The following is a 15,975-nucleotide window of genomic DNA, read 5'->3' on the forward strand; positions in this document are numbered from 1 at the left end:
ATTTCGCATTTTGTTTCAGAGCTATTTGGCAAATATTACATACAAACACTTTAGTAGTACTTTTATTGGATTCTGTTTGAACTCATTTTGAGATCGTAATTCTTTAATCCCAACCTTTACGTTTACTTAATTAAACCAATGAGATCAACCCCCTAGCCTACGCTAGCCGTAGCCTAGCCTAGAATTTTGTCCTGTCATTCATGGCAATTTGATAAGTGTATAAGAATTGGAATGAGATGTAGATCTAAGCCTGAGGCCTAGAAGCATGGGCGGTGGAAGCGGGGGGGGGGGGGGGACGTGTCCCCCCTAAATTTGAGGTGGGGGTGGTCCCCCCTAATTTTTTTTGGCTTCCGCCGCCAATGCCTAGAAGGGCAATTTATTGAGGGTGCTGATTCATGATGGCATGCATGCAACGCGAACGACCCAAAACGACCACACGACGTATGTAGGGGTGTATGTACGTATGCATGCATGTGTGTATGTATGTATGTATATAAATATGTAAAAAAACTTTTTTTATCCATATTTTACTGCTCGAAATAGACATGAAATGAAATACTCCGAAAATTTGCTTTGCCCAATTGATCGTGGGCCCGGCAGCAAAATTATTTTTCCTACCGCAGTTGTGGACATCAATATGAATATTCATGATTTCGTCTTTGGAATAAGACTACGCATGCGCGTTGCATGACGACATAATGAATCAGCACCCGAAAATTGCCGTTACCCTGTAGGCCCAGCTGAGGCCTTATATACGCTTAGATCTATATCTATATCTAGATCCAATTCCTAAACACTTATCAAATTGCCATTAATGACAAGACAAAATGTTATGCTATACATAGGCTGTTGCTATATAGCCTAGGCTAGGGCATTAACTGTATCTCAATGAATCTGGACCTGTTTAATGCCTGCGGCCAACTAATGGTTAACTTAATTATAACTGGTTAATTCTGAACTTACACGTTTAGATCTACTTACGTTAGACCAATGGGTTTTGCAGCCTTGGTTTAATAGGTCTAGTCCGTATAGTCCTAGATCTAAATAAATTTAGTTTAGATCTAGTCTAGTCTCTAGATCTAGATCTTGATAGACCACTCTGATCTACATAACGTCAGTGCGCAGAAAATGCATGTGAATGTTTAACGCGCGGCTCTGAATTGCTATTTCAATCGCCGATCGCAGGAGTAAACTCTCTTAAATCAACAAAATGTAATTGATTGATAAGCATTTTCTTTAAAAATTACTAAGTTTGTAATTTCCCGTGCTCGAAATAGGCAATTGTTTAACTAGTTCTATATATACGGACTAGACTTAACCAAGCTCATTATAGTCGGCTGCAGGCATTAGACAGGTCCATATTTGAAATTAAGTAAATGCCCTAGGCTAGGCCTAAAATTTTGTCTTGTCATTAATAACAATTTGATAAGTGTTTAAGAATTGGATCGAGATATAGATCTAAGGCCTAAGCTATAGGGTAGGCCTACCAGCAATTTGAGGGAGCTGATTCATTCATGGCATGCAACGCGAACGGCTACAATTTTGTAAAGAGAAGGCCACGCGCATGCGTAGTCTTATTCCGAAGACGCAAGTCATGAATATTCAAATTGATGTCCACAACTACGGTGGTAAAAATAATTTCGCGGCCCGGCAGCCGCTGTGCAGCGCCAGATCGACAAATCGTTGAACGCCAGACAGGGTAGCACTCTTTTCACGTCTTTTGGTCTGACGCGGCCGCGGTTTGAACTCCCGACCTCCCGGTTGTGAGACGGACGCTCTCCCAACTGAGCCAACACACCTGTGATAAGTATGTATATAGATATACCGAAAAGACGGGGAAAACATAACTTCTGAAATATGCTCCAGATATGTTGGAGATTATTAAAACGATATGGACTTGCCTTACAGAGTTAAATATATTAATATTTCAAACAGTAAAAAAAATGATGTGTAATCCTCTGCGAACGCCTCTGGTTTTTGTCGGAATGGGGCGACATGTGCCATATCCCTTCAAAAGATAGTTAAATATACATGTAATGTATAGATCTGTTTAATATATTCAAATATTCATCATACATGTATATCAAAATTTGTTCTTGAACGCCTGAAAGCTCGCCAAAAGCTTGCCAGAAAAAGCTGGAATTTAGGTGTAAATGTTTAATATATACATTTGATATATTAACACGTTAAAGAAATACCTCGTATTAAATCAAGTTCACAGGAAAAAAATGTCCATAAATTTGATTCACCAAGTAAACAGGCTTATTCATTATATCATTGTTTAGATATTATTTTTTTAGAGTGAATATGATGCATATAAAACGGGATTCATACTTACTAAGAGGATTAAGTTTTATAATGAGCTCGAAATAAAAGACTTCAGTGTTCTTTCAAAATTGATAAATACTTTTGTTTATTAGCTTCGTCATGTTGAGAAAAAATAACACCCTGAAGTTGTATTTTATACAATTGATGTGATCATAACTGTTGCCTACAATCTCTATTACAATGATTTGCGATATGAAGCATTAATTATGTCGACCTTTTTCAGTGACAACTTTCACCACACTTATCACTTTTTTTCTGCAAGATCACTTAACTAAAAACAAAATTACACCCAGGCACATTGTTACATCATTACTAATCACAACAAGTAGTAAACATTTGAATACCCTCTGTGAAGGGGATTGCGAAAAATATTACTTTCAAGGCGATTTGAATGTTATTATTTTTCAGATGTCAACCCTCTCTGATGAGGTGATAAAACGTCTCATGAAGAAACATAGATTGTTTGCAAGCTTGCTTCAAACAAGATCGAATCAAAACTTGTCCAAGACAAGAGACAGTCACAGTCGCTTGTGAAGAGAACATGGAAGAGAGAAAGGGAGGGAGAGGGGGATGGGAGACTCACATTTGCTTGACAACAGAGCATGGTAGAAGCGAAAAAGAGACAGAGAGAGGGCCGGCCGACCGGGATTAGGGGACTTTTGGGCTGTGGTATAACAAAATGCTGATGTGTAAGTAATATGATTTTTACATTTAACATGAAAGATTTTCGAGAACTCAAATGTGACTGGACATAGCTCTGTATTTATAGTAGCGGTCCGTGGATGTGGGAAATAGGAAAATTAATAGTTTTGCTACATGTACTTTTTTCCATGTTTACTTACAGAAAATAGCGGTGATATTCAAAATAGAATACTGATACTAGGGGAGTATAATAAGATCATCATGATCGAAATGTCACCTCTCCAAAACTAACTGGTTGCTTACATACATACAATCAAGTGATAAAACTTTCCGACTTACTTTTTTGAATGATGATGCACTCTCAAAAGAAATCAGTCAAAACGACTTGTTAATCGGGTCATGACAGCTGGGTGCAACTGTATTTGACTATTTTTCTAGGCGTAATTTACTATAACAGAGTTATTTCTAACTATAGAATATGCGTCAGAAATGTGACTAAACGTATCAGTTGCACTCAGTTGACTACTGATCAAGTCAATTTGACTGATTAGTTTTAAGAGTGTGTGTATATAGGCCTACATAGGACAACTCACTTTATAAAATAACGTTGTTTCCTTTAATAAGCAAATTAATGGTCTTCTTGTAACAGCTGTAGCTGTAATAGCTGTAGCTATTACAACAGCGCACAATGCACGTGAACAGTAAATAGTTTTCGCAAAATTACATTTACTATATTACTTTATACAAGTGACACTTATCATACAATACATACATAATAAAAATCCCAATTTTCACATAAAGTATTACATTTGATGAATAACATGTGGCTTTGAAAACATTTATACAAGCTATGTGCACATAACGGACTTCCATGAAGGTCCTGTACAATGAATGTACTTGTAGACCGATATCTCTTACATTTCCCGATCCATTTTATGCAGACGACAGTAACCATGGAAACTGATTTATAAATCGTCCGGATACTCGGTTCTTATGAAGTTTCCTAGTTTTTACCGGTAAGAAAAAGACATGGGAAGAAGATCTGTAAGTTATGATCTATGTCATCGGATAAATGATAAGTCTTTGTATCATTATGATCAGATCCTGCTTATCTCAATATGTTCATTCGATTAGATTTTCTCTCGGAATATGATCTGAAGTGATTAAAGTGGTGATTTCAACATTTTCTTTTATTCCTAGATATAGGACTTATCTCATTTCTTTAACCATTGACACACTCGTTACCATTGACACGCGTGTTACCGTGTAATACTATTGGCGCGAATGTTATTCCATTCAAACAGCTTTTGTTGTGGATTTGAAGAGGGTTGATACTGATCGCAACATGACCCCATGTAAAATATGTTAAGATTTTCATAAAATTTTCATAAAATTAAAAATCGAGCATAGCACCCATCTGCCCGTGTCGTGCATGAGGGGGGGGGGGGGGTTATGGATGTAATCTTCGTATAGATAAATGCTTTCATTTAAAAAAGAACACCTGTAGGCTGGAATAATACTTATTTGAAAATTAAATCGCATGATTTCATTAAATATATCAGTCAGAAATTCCGTTTGTGGATAATTTTCTAAAAATTGTTCGAATATCAATATCATAAGATTCGACTTTGTTCCAAATAAAACATTTTTTTTTTACTTTTTTAGGACTTTTTTAAACTTTACTTTTATTCATTCGTAAGTATACATTTATGTTAAATCATACATTCATCTGTTATCTTCTTCGTTCACATAATCACTTATTTTCCATGAGTTTCACAAACTTATATTGTCAAGCTTGAGATTAGAATAAAGTCATGGCCCTGGGAATTAGCAGGATGCTTTTCCGGGGGGGGGGGTGCTGCGTGTGTAATTCTCCATAGGCAGCATCCCCTGGAATTCTGGTAGCTGTGGAAAAAAAAAGTTTTTTTTAGTTTGTTTCTATGTAAAATTTCTCTGGACCAAAATGTGAGTGAAACCTTTTTTTTTTGCTTGTCAAAATTTCTCGGGGCCAAAATGCCCTTCATTCTAAAAAAACTCCTTTTTTTTCTTTTTGCTTGTCAAAATGACATCAGCACCCTTTGTAAAAAAAAAATCATTCCCAGTGCCCTGAATAAAAATCGGTCAAAATGATATCATATTTTCACTTTTTGTGCTGGATGTGAAAACAATGGGTCGTAAATTTTAAGACATACAGACTATCAGTTCCTATATGCTCCCTATCAATTAAAGGTCAAGTCCACCTCAGAACAATGTTGATTTGAATTAATAGAGAAAAATCAGACAAGCACAATGCTGAAAATTTCATCAAAATCGAATGTAAAATAAGAAAGTTATGACATTTCAAAGTTTCGCTTATTTTCAACAAAATAGTTATATGAACGAGCCAGTTACATCCAAATGAGAGAGTCGATGATGTCACGCACTCACTATTTCTTTTGTTTTTTATTGTTTGAATTATACAATATTTCAATTTTTACGAATTTGACGATTAGGACCTCCTTGCCTGAAGCACAAAATGTTAAAATAATGGAATTCCACGAGTTCAGGGAGGAATGAAACTTCATTTCACATGACAATGACGAGAAAATAAAAATATTTCATATTTCATATAATAGAATACAAAAGAAATAGTGAGTGAGTGATGTCATCAACTCTCTCATTTGGATGTAACTGGCTCGTTCATATAACTATTTTGTTGAAAATAAGCGAAACTTTAAAATGCCATAACTTTTTTATTTTACATCCGATTTTGATGAAATTTTCAGTGTTATGCTTGTTGAATTTTTCTCTTTTTATTCAAATCAAGTTTTTGTTGGGGTGGACTTGTCCTTTAAAGGGCATATTGCACCTTTGCGATTCAAATCGTGGTTGCACAGACACTAACATGATGGCGTAAACAAGGTACAGTATATGCTAGAGATCAAATTAAAGCGATAATCCAAAGCAGAATGTGTTATATGGTGAACAGTTTCGACATTTACAGCTCCTAGCGTTCCGGTAGGTATAGGTCCTGTTCACACCTGGATCACAATCATCAAGTTCTATCGTCGCAAGCTGGACTTGGTGGTATGAACACATCTCGTGGTGCGAAGACTTGAACGGAAATTCTAATTCTGGGACCTGTAGTTTTGAGGTGAAAAAACATGAAAATATGAGAGGGGACGATGTTTTTAAGACATTTAAAGAAAACAAGTGAACACAAAATTATTAAGATGACACATGGCAGAATTGTTATCATTTTCAGGTCTATGTGGGTGTTTGTGAGGGTGAAGATGGGTGAGGGTGTGTGTGTGTGAGCATGTGTATGTTATTGCGTGTTTATGATATTTAACGTGATTTTACAAATGAATAATGTTCTACAAATGTAACCCTACATCGTAATAACATCCTGGTGTTTTACACATTAAATTCGAAACTATAAATCAGAGTGCATGGAAGTTGGTAGGAAAGAGAAAGTCAATGATAACATCCACATGCATGTCCTGGTTGAGCTGTTTCTGGATTTGAATTCTGAGTTTCGATTTCGGCTCAGTATTGTCATGATTGTGGCGCTATTCAATGCACCATTGCTATCATGATCGAAAGGAGAGAAAAATTAGAATGTGCGAAAGCACAATATTGTGGCATCAGTTCCAGTAAAGTTAGTCAACATGTCATTGATTTCCCCGTAGCTATTGGCTTCCGACCTTTGGAGAGTTTCCTCTCAAAATTATGTCAAACTAACATGAGAGCTTGGGGCTGATTATCTTGAAATAGGAGTTTCAGGGCGTTCTGATTTCAGTGATGATCAGAACCATTCATCAATGATCAAAATGTCAACCCTAAGGTTTTGCCACCTGGTGAGCCAACTAGAATGATCTGCCTATGAATAAATCAATGATTGTCATTTCTACAGGGGTTGCAATGCTCTCCTTCTCTTTGCTCTTATTCCCTAAGAAATAAAAGACGAGGTTCCAGGAAGACCATCATCAACAACAGAACATTTTTTTTCCCATACAGACCAGTATTCAAAATTATAAATAGTTCCTTGAACTATTGGGAGGAAGCAGGATAATGATATCCTCACTTTGCAGTTGATTGAGAGCGTAGGAAATCATCATGAAGGTCATCATCCGTTAAACGCATGTGTTTTGTAAGATCAGGGCGCTCCCTTATTATGGCGGGTTTTATTCTATTCCAATTTCATCTACTGCAGAAATGTGAAATGTTTAATTGTCATATTCACAATTTATGCACCCATCACTTTACCTCATCCATTACAGGGTAAAAATTTCTTAGTTAAACGTTGTATTCTTATGTTATAAATACATGACCCTTGCTTCATATTACTAAAGGATGACAATTAAGATAACTTGCTGATATTGGGCATAAAACCCTTCTGAATTGACTTTTTATCACTTATGTGTGTTGTTTAAGTACTTATAATTTCATACAGTTTGCTTTTAGGTTATACCGCCTATTTCATTGATTGATCCTGATTTCCACCGAGGGTAATTATACTTGGGCTTAATATGGCAAACGTTATCTGCAAAGTTTGGCCATCATGAAGTTTTACACAAGTCTAAATGAAAGCGGGCCATAGCTGTGAACTTCCAATGCCATTGATTAATCCGGTGAGCTGTAAACCTATCGATGGTGTTGTCTTGGAAATAACGTAATATCTTTGGTACGTATGGAATCAGTTTCGTCAGTGTGACTGTAGTGTGCGGGATCTTATTGTAAAAGAATAACTTTTCTAACTCGACAGTCCTTATGATTTGGTGTTTGTCTCTTGCTCACTCATCATTTCGTTATGGATAATTAACCTCAATAAAATCATTAAGCAAGCATCGTCACTATATGCTATTAGAATAACAGTTTTCCTTTTCCTTTCTGCTTTTAATATTACCTCGTATGTATCGCACCTCCCAAAACAGGCATCTAAAACAAGATTTTGTGGCCGGCATCCGGGTTTTTCTGCCTTGTATTGTAAGTATTGCCTGACGTGACAGCCCAAACGACCATTTGCTTCTACTTTTGTAGGCCATATTGTGATATAGAGAACCAGCACTGTGAGGACGAGCGATGTTACCATACGATGGATGCGGTATGACGTCATTGTCGTAGTCAGTGTTTTTGTTGATTTCATCCTCGATTTCATCACGTGATCTAAGGTTAAGCACAAATGAGAAATGTCGAAACTGTCATTAATTCCAATTCTAATAGAACTAAGTTTACGAATGAACATTTTGTATATCCTTAGCTATTAGTTTCATATTTCATAATAAAAGTTCTTAATTTGTTATTCTAATTAATGATGTTTTTCCCCAAAAAGATTGGTGGCTCGTGAGCAGCATTGGCATGGCGTGAAAATCCGCTGTCAATCCTTATTTGTGTGAACCTACGAGTAGGAAAACAAATAGGAATTTTCCAGCCATTTAGTCAACAGGCTTTAAAAGTCCACCAGGATTCACAGATAAAATGGCTACGGAACAAAGTTTATGATTATTACCATGATTATAAAGGAAGAGTAAGGAGGAAATGTGTTTGAGAGGGCTCAAAGGCAAGCTATATAGGTACAACCTGTGATCATAGATGTTGTACACAGATCATGGACGTATATCTTTCATTAGATTCATACACAAAATAGAGAAATAAATAGGGGAAAATAAGATTTCAAATTGTGCAAAAAATAATATTCAAACATTTATTGCATTGCCATTGAACTAAAATGAAGATACACTACGCGTAAAAAAAATATGAAAAAAACTTTGGTGGCGCACTGGACTATATATACAGTGCGTATCAAAAAAAATTTACACTTTGAAAAAGCACTGGGAATTAAAAAATATACAACATGTGGGTAATTTTTCCACATATAATCTTGGGTTTGGGTCTCATCTATCCAATGAAAGTAAAAGTTTTGTCAGAATGTTACACTTGAGTGAGCACTGTCCATTTTTGTAAAGCTCGCAGAAATCTGTTTGCGCAGAAATGCTCGTTTTCACGCTGTGTCAAGGGGAAAGGGCGAAATCAAACTTACCCTGCAAAACATTTCTCATACATTTCCCTTGCACTTTTAGTCAATTGAAATAAAACGGATACATTCAATCATTTTGTAACAATTTTGCCACCCAAATTGAAATTTCAACACTTAGTAAGCACAATTTTTACCCTTTTCGTGCCAGCTGGATCTGAGGACATAACTAAATCTGAACAAAAGTTTATATCAGACATCTCCAACATTTTTTCACTAAGTTTTTATCATTGAAAGTGGGTTTACATTTCATTTTTCATTTAATACTTGTTTCTTCAGTCACTTTTTCCAAGCTTGGCAATGATAAACAAAATGAAAATCAGGCTTAAGCCATTCCATGTAAATCACAGCTCAGTGTAAAGCAAATATCGTCATAATGGTCTCGGTGTGTGGGGGAGTGGGGTGGGGCAAAATGCACTCTTCGAAGTGTTTTGGGCAAGGAAACAAATCAAAAAAGGTAAAATATATCTTCAAATCAATTTTACTAGCTAAATTTCACGTGTGCTTCATGATAAAGGTCTACTTTTATTCGCATAACTATTTCAAAGTTCTGCGCAAATCATTTTTCACTAACTTTTCAAAAGTAAGTGGTGCTCACTCAAGCGGAAATATTTTTCGACAGTTATATCGTCATTTGCTTAAATGGATCTGTACCAATGTTAAAATGTGGAAAAATCTTCAAGATATTACAAATGTATAATTTTACAGGATTTTTTCAAAGTGTAAACTTTTTTTTGATACGCACTGTATATTGAACATGGGCTAACACTCAACACTGAAGATAATATTGTTATCATATATTTAGGGTGCCAAACACAAAAATAACTTCGTGAAAATGATACAGTAAGATAATAAATTAAATTTAGGATAAATTCATTATCACAAAGAGAGCAATGAAACAATAACTGATCAATAAATAACATGTCTAATTGAGTTTATTTCAAACGTGTATCCATCATAATAATGCTACCACTGATCCTCAACATTTAAACAAAACAAAAAATGATACCCTATACGGAAAAATAATAATTCTGAAAGGGCAAATACACATATAATAAGATACTTTAACGATCTTTCAAGATGTTTTTATAGTTTAATAAAATATATTACCTAAGATGTTACATTTTGGCATTGCGCAGATGTGACAAACGAAGTGATTTCGTATGTAAATTCTATCAATAACATCGCTTTGGAAATGGGCATGTGGTTCTTCTTCGCAGTAATACATACGAATCTCATTTATGGTGGAATTTTATTTTACCCAACTAAGTGCCTCGCGGTTGGAACTGGGGTTGCAAAGTGCCAGACTGATTATCAAAGCTTGTTTTTCTCATGTACCTCGCTATGTTCTTGACGTTTTCATGACACATCATTCTCTTCACTTGTTCTCTACCCACTGCTAATTGATATGGTAAAAGTAGTATCGAATTCCTCATTGTGTTTTTTCTTACAAAATGGTATTTTCAAACAACTTGTCATTAAAAAAAGACTCAAGTCTATCTGGCTGTGCCTTGTCATTAAAGGTAGAATAAAACGACGAGCGTCTGGGGAGTTGTTTGGAATGTTTTATGTTGAAAGTAAGTAAAAATGAGAATTAACCCTCTGATGATATTGCTGTTGCCGTTGTTTTTATTTCCGTAAGATTAAAAAGAAATCATGTAATATTACAAATAGAATGAACTGTGTATACAAAATTACAAGGTAGAAATTACGACTGATAGCCCATATTCAGCTGCAGTTATAATCATGATAATTGTTGCTGTTGATCTTCAATGGGACCAGGTTTTTTTTTGATGGATGATATTTTTTGTACAATTCTGGTGATGTTTGTGTATAATTCTTTTATTGATATCTGTTAAAATGAGACCTCTGACCGGAAACTAAAATCGAATGGGGTCTTGGAACATAAAGTATTTACTTAATGAGCAGTATTTTTTTTCTTGATGCTATGAAATTTCAATATTTCTATAAAACATTTGTATTGCATGTCAACTTGAACAGGGAGTATTTTTTGTACATGTATTGATTATCTGTTCATTTTTAAGAGGGTGTTCGGTTTCAAGAAACACTCTCTAGGACATTACAGAACATGTGATATACAAATTATCATCCAATGAAAACAAATCGTACAATTTCTTTTTTTAAAGTAAATTATATTACCTGGTATATAACACAGCATTAGAGAGACATATATAGCATTAAAACCGACGAAGACATCACATATCCTCCTCCATTTTGATATACTTAAATCATTTCTATTATTCAATGTGTTCATCAAGATTTGTTTATATATTTACTGCGACAAGATACTGATTTCATACACCCTAAATTAGGAGTAAAAATGCAGAACGCTTAGTTCACAAATTAATGCAAAACCTTAATTTTTTATTTGATTTACTTTATTTGTGTCGAATTCACATTTTTAGACTGGAGTACCACTATGGATGTCAATGTGACAATCAATAATTTGAAGATAAATACCTATCATTTTTTTGGAGCATGCAGGTCTGACAAGCATTTTTTAAGGGGTTATATTTTTTTTGGATCAGTCACTTCAAACATAGGCCTACAGTATTTCCCGTCCCACGCTCCCTCTCCCCCTCCCACATCACCCCCTTTCTCTCTCTCTATTTTCATGCTCATTTTCTTATTCCTCATACATGTCATATGTCTCTCCAAACCACTTAAACTGTGCTCTTTGTTGAATAATGTTGTGATCATCATTGTATGTAAATGGGCATTTGAATAGCGATTTGTTTGATCGATGCCTCACAATCATATCTCAATCATCTTGATGTTTGCACACATTCGATATTCTCTTGAAAACATCTTGAAAACAACAAAAATCGACATGTGGTTACAACCAAATAAATATATGGACAACAAACTTGAAAGCGAATAGGCTATTCACGATGCACGTCCCATGACGTAGTCCCTCCCTTCCCTCAGAATAGAAAGGGAAAGGATATACAGGGCGTAAGGATAAAGTTTCATCTATTTAATCCAATCCTTCAGCACTTAAAACTCGCAAAGGATTTGCCTAAACAGAATACTACTAAACTGTCTGTTCCCAAGGAATTACACGGATATAGCTCTTTTTGTAACGCTGAAGCAGCGGTAGAAAAAGTAGTAGATATAGAGGTACCCGTATTAGCTCAGTTTATTTATATATATCATATTAGAGATTATAAATTCAAGCAAGCAGCACAAGAGCAGCCGTAGTTCTAATATGCAGTTTTAGTTATAAAAGTAGAAGTAAAGTTATTATTTTCATAATTTCTTCTCCATCTTCTCTTTCCTCTTCTCCCTACTCACCATTATCATTGTTACTAATAATAGCAGTAGTAGTAGGAGGAGGAGTAATAACATTTTAAAATGCATATTTACCGTCAGGATAGCTACTTTGAATTTAAAAGAACCAAATTGTTGACTTAGTATCTGGTCAATAAAATATTTGCCGTCATTGATAAGAGCGTGTAGATTCTTTTACTTAAATGCGTTTCATTATCTCCTTCAATCTTGAAACTCAGAACCAAATTAACAGTAATTAGGGAGAGAGGGGGCTTGTGTGAAATAAAGAGAGAAAAGGAGAAGGAAACGGAAGCAAGAAGGAAATGTGTAAATAAATAGCTTTATATAAATTGCTAATTAAAATGATGTACAGGGGAAAAATCATTACCTGCAAATCCGCAATATAGCAATAGAGATATTTCAAATATCAAACAGATAAATATGTTGATCTTATCTGCGAGCGTTTATTCACACTAATAAAATTACGACAATTGACTAATATATGACGTTTAAAATCGGTTAACTTGCTTGATTTGTGTCAAAAGAAAACTAGTAAAAAGCAATAATTTGCGGTTGATTTGCTTCTAGCCTTTAATTATCAATGTCCCGTATATTCAATTCCTCTTAAAAGCGATGTGAATAATCTACTACAATTGTTTCTGACAGTTTTCAGTTCATTTTATTTTTTCTTATTTGTGAATTATAAAATTGAATATTCTTGCTTAACCACGTGGGCCATACGTTCACGCATGGCCCACGTAGAATACACCCCACCCACATGAAATATACTTATGAAACATCTATTTATGTACCTTCAATATTACTTCCTCAATCAGGAGTTTGGGAATACGTTTATGTCGTGCGGGTTCATCGTTGTTAAACAAATATGAAATTTATTCATTCGATTCAATGGGGACCCGCCTACCAGTATCATCACAAAACTTACAACAACGTCATTGATTTTGTTCCAGTATCAAAAAAAGTGTAAGATCGAATAATTCACTTTATCTTTTCTTATGAATATGAAGGTTTTGTATGGCAATTTCTTTCATAATACTAACCAATGATCACTGAATCGTAAAAGAGGACGCTTTTATCTAAACATCCAATGATTGTGGTATCCGAAAAGTTACTTTTGAAAGATGGATAAAATAGACACGGTGAAGTGCAATTTTATGCATGTCCAGCTGGAATGACTTTTGACATTGATTATGTGACCTAAGACTCGTGCAAAACAATAAGTGATACTTGATTACTATTTCGTCCTTGTTTCATGGACAAGATCCATAAACTTTCAGTTATGATGACAATTCAAAAATCCCCCAGCATGGCCAAAGTTCTCTGACCCTAAATGACCTTTAGTGACCTGAAACTCACGCAGGATGTTCATTGATACTTGATTACTCTTATGTCTAAGTTTTATGAACTGCATCCATAAACACTCACAGTTATGATGGTAATTCAACAATAAACCTAACATGACCAAAGTTTGTTGACCCTAAGTAGTTAAGGGATAGACCTGGGCTCACTTGACCTTTGACCTTTGAATCCGTAAGAATGCGTAAAAATCCGTAAGAATCAAAGTACCTTCGCGCGCGTTTCATGATTACGTATAATTACAAGTTTGAACGTTAATTTTCTTCATTTCCCAACAAATAATCATCGAGTCAGCATGAATATATTGGATATGTCCAACCGTTACGCTTGTTCACGATGCGATAAAACTTTTAGTAGGAAATATAACATGCAGAGGCATGAACAAATTGAGCATGATACTGGAGAAGAAACGAGTGAAGATGAAGAATCCGACCCATCCTCTCAAATGCAAAGAGTTGAAGAATCCAACGGTGATTCCGAAACGAGCGTATCAGAAAGCGATGGACACGAATCGTCAATGACAGCAAACATGGAAGAAACTGAAGACAACCTCGCTTATCGAGGATGGTTAGAGCAAGCCATGACGGCCACCAAGGACTTGAGAGACGAAAAATATCAGAAATACATCTCAGAAGGAATGGAAGAAGAAGACGCTAAAGCAAAGGCTCACGTGAAACTAATGTGGGCAGTCAAACGCATCTTTTTCGATCTGTACTCTCAGTTCTTGCAGCAGAACGTGTACCTCGAAGACGCTGACATCAATCATGAAATCGTGTCCGATCTCACGGAAAGATTAGAGAATGGCATGGAATTCCGGAAAGCCGTACAGAGAGTGTTAGCCAGACATGGTTCACAATTCGATGGTTTATTCCAGTATCAAGGTGACGATGACGATAATGATGATGGTGGAGAAGAAACGGAGGGTGAAGATGGAACCTACAACTAAAGGCACAAACATCAGCTTGTCGAATAATAATAATCCAAGAAAACGCCCTCAACATAAATGACAGTTAGAACTTCATTGTGTTCATATTTTCTGAATGCCATCCATAGACATGTGTTACAATCCATTAAGTTAAGCGAAGAAAAAGAAAAACGAGAACTTCACTTTAATATTAATAATGGACAGTTAACAATTAGTTTTTAATTACAACATAATTTGAGAACATAACTTACATTATTTTACCTTTGTATCAAAATCTGTTGTTTATACAATATCTGAACCTATCTACATTATAAATGGAATAGAATAAATGATAATAATGATAAAATAATCATCCTTGACTGTATAGTGTTTCATGTTATCACCATCTGTACTGCGGATGAATGAAGTTGATTGAAAGGAGTCATCTACTGGTTTAAATATGCATGTAGTATACTTTTGCGAGTCAGAGAGCCGTGCAGGTCATTTGAGATATGGAAGTATGTACAAAACAGTATGGAAAAGTCAGAGATTTTTGATGTGTAAAAGTCTGGAATGAGTAGAGTCTGAGATGTCACTATTATAATCACATTTTGGATTACCAATAATTGTTGTAATAAGAGACAGAGAGAGCCGGCTTTTACCTTGAATAGGATATCCCAAGTTCAATGACGCGCGCTGGCCGTGCATGGGGTGATCAATTCGTGAACCGCGTGTGTAGAAATCATACGTCTGTTTCGTGCATCGTATCCTACACGTGACGATTGCGCCACGGTGGTGCAATACCGGGTAAAGGGTAATTCCCTGGGATGACATCACGGTGCTTACGTAGCCGGTGACGTCATGCGAGGCGGTTGACATATATCCGCCGAAAGGCGGAGAAAGATCCCTTTTTCAATAGGAAACTGTGCAGAAATCATACGTCTGTTTTGTGCATCGTATCCTATACGTGACGATTGCGCCGCGGTGGTGCAATACCGGGTAAAGGGTAATTCTATGACATCACGGTGGTTGCGCGGAGAAAGATCCCTTTTTCAATAGGAAACTGTGCAGAAATCATACGTCTGTTTTGTGCATCGTATCCTATACGTGACGATTGCGCCGCGGTGGTGCAATACCGGGTAAAGGGTAATTCTATGACATCACGGTGGTTGCGCGGAGTCATTATCCAATTAAAATCGTGTCCCCGCGCTTCATTATCCAATTAAGATGGCGTCCCCACGCGGAGTCATTATCCAATTAAAATCGCGTCCCGCGCTTCATTATCCAATTAAGATGGCGTCCCCACGCGGAGTCATTATCCAATTAAAATCGCGTCCCGCGCTTCATTATCCAATTAAGATGGCGTCCCCACGCGGAGTCATTATCCAATTAAAATCGCGTCCCGCGCTCCATTATC

At 36.0% G+C, this 15,975-nt stretch overlaps 1 protein-coding gene across 1 annotated transcript; it reads right to left on the bottom strand.

Annotated features, from left to right (window-relative positions):
* Positions 1-2,391: 2,391 nt before the first annotated feature.
* On the bottom strand, positions 2,392-15,332 carry LOC129265985 (glycoprotein hormone beta-5-like). Its single transcript, XM_064102001.1, has 3 exons — positions 15,221-15,332; positions 7,859-8,118; positions 2,392-6,090 (listed from the first exon to the last, which is right to left on the bottom strand). Exons 1-3 carry the CDS (start codon positions 15,264-15,266, stop codon positions 5,896-5,898), a joined length of 501 nt encoding a protein of 166 aa, XP_063958071.1. The 5' UTR covers positions 15,267-15,332; the 3' UTR covers positions 2,392-5,895.
* Between the last annotated feature and the right edge of the window lie 643 nt (positions 15,333-15,975).

The sequence above is a fragment of the Lytechinus pictus genome, chromosome 7, assembly GCF_037042905.1.
Source record: "Lytechinus pictus isolate F3 Inbred chromosome 7, Lp3.0, whole genome shotgun sequence".
In the NCBI taxonomy this organism is placed as follows: Eukaryota; Metazoa; Echinodermata; class Echinoidea; order Temnopleuroida; family Toxopneustidae; genus Lytechinus; species Lytechinus pictus.

What these genes read in the sequence shown, in the direction of transcription:
- LOC129265985 (XM_064102001.1), bottom strand. Translation starts at nt 15,266, where the DNA reads ATGCACGGCCAGCGCGCGTCATTGAACTTGGGATATCCTATTCAAG. An exon ending in CTTGGGATATCCTATTCAAG is followed by an intron (nt 8,119 to 15,220) that starts GTAAAAGCCGGC and finishes GCTTAACCTTAG; the next exon opens with ATCACGTGATGAAATCGAGG. An exon ending in GGAGGTGCGATACATACGAG is followed by an intron (nt 6,091 to 7,858) that starts GTAATATTAAAA and finishes TCAAAACTACAG; the next exon opens with GTCCCAGAATTAGAATTTCC.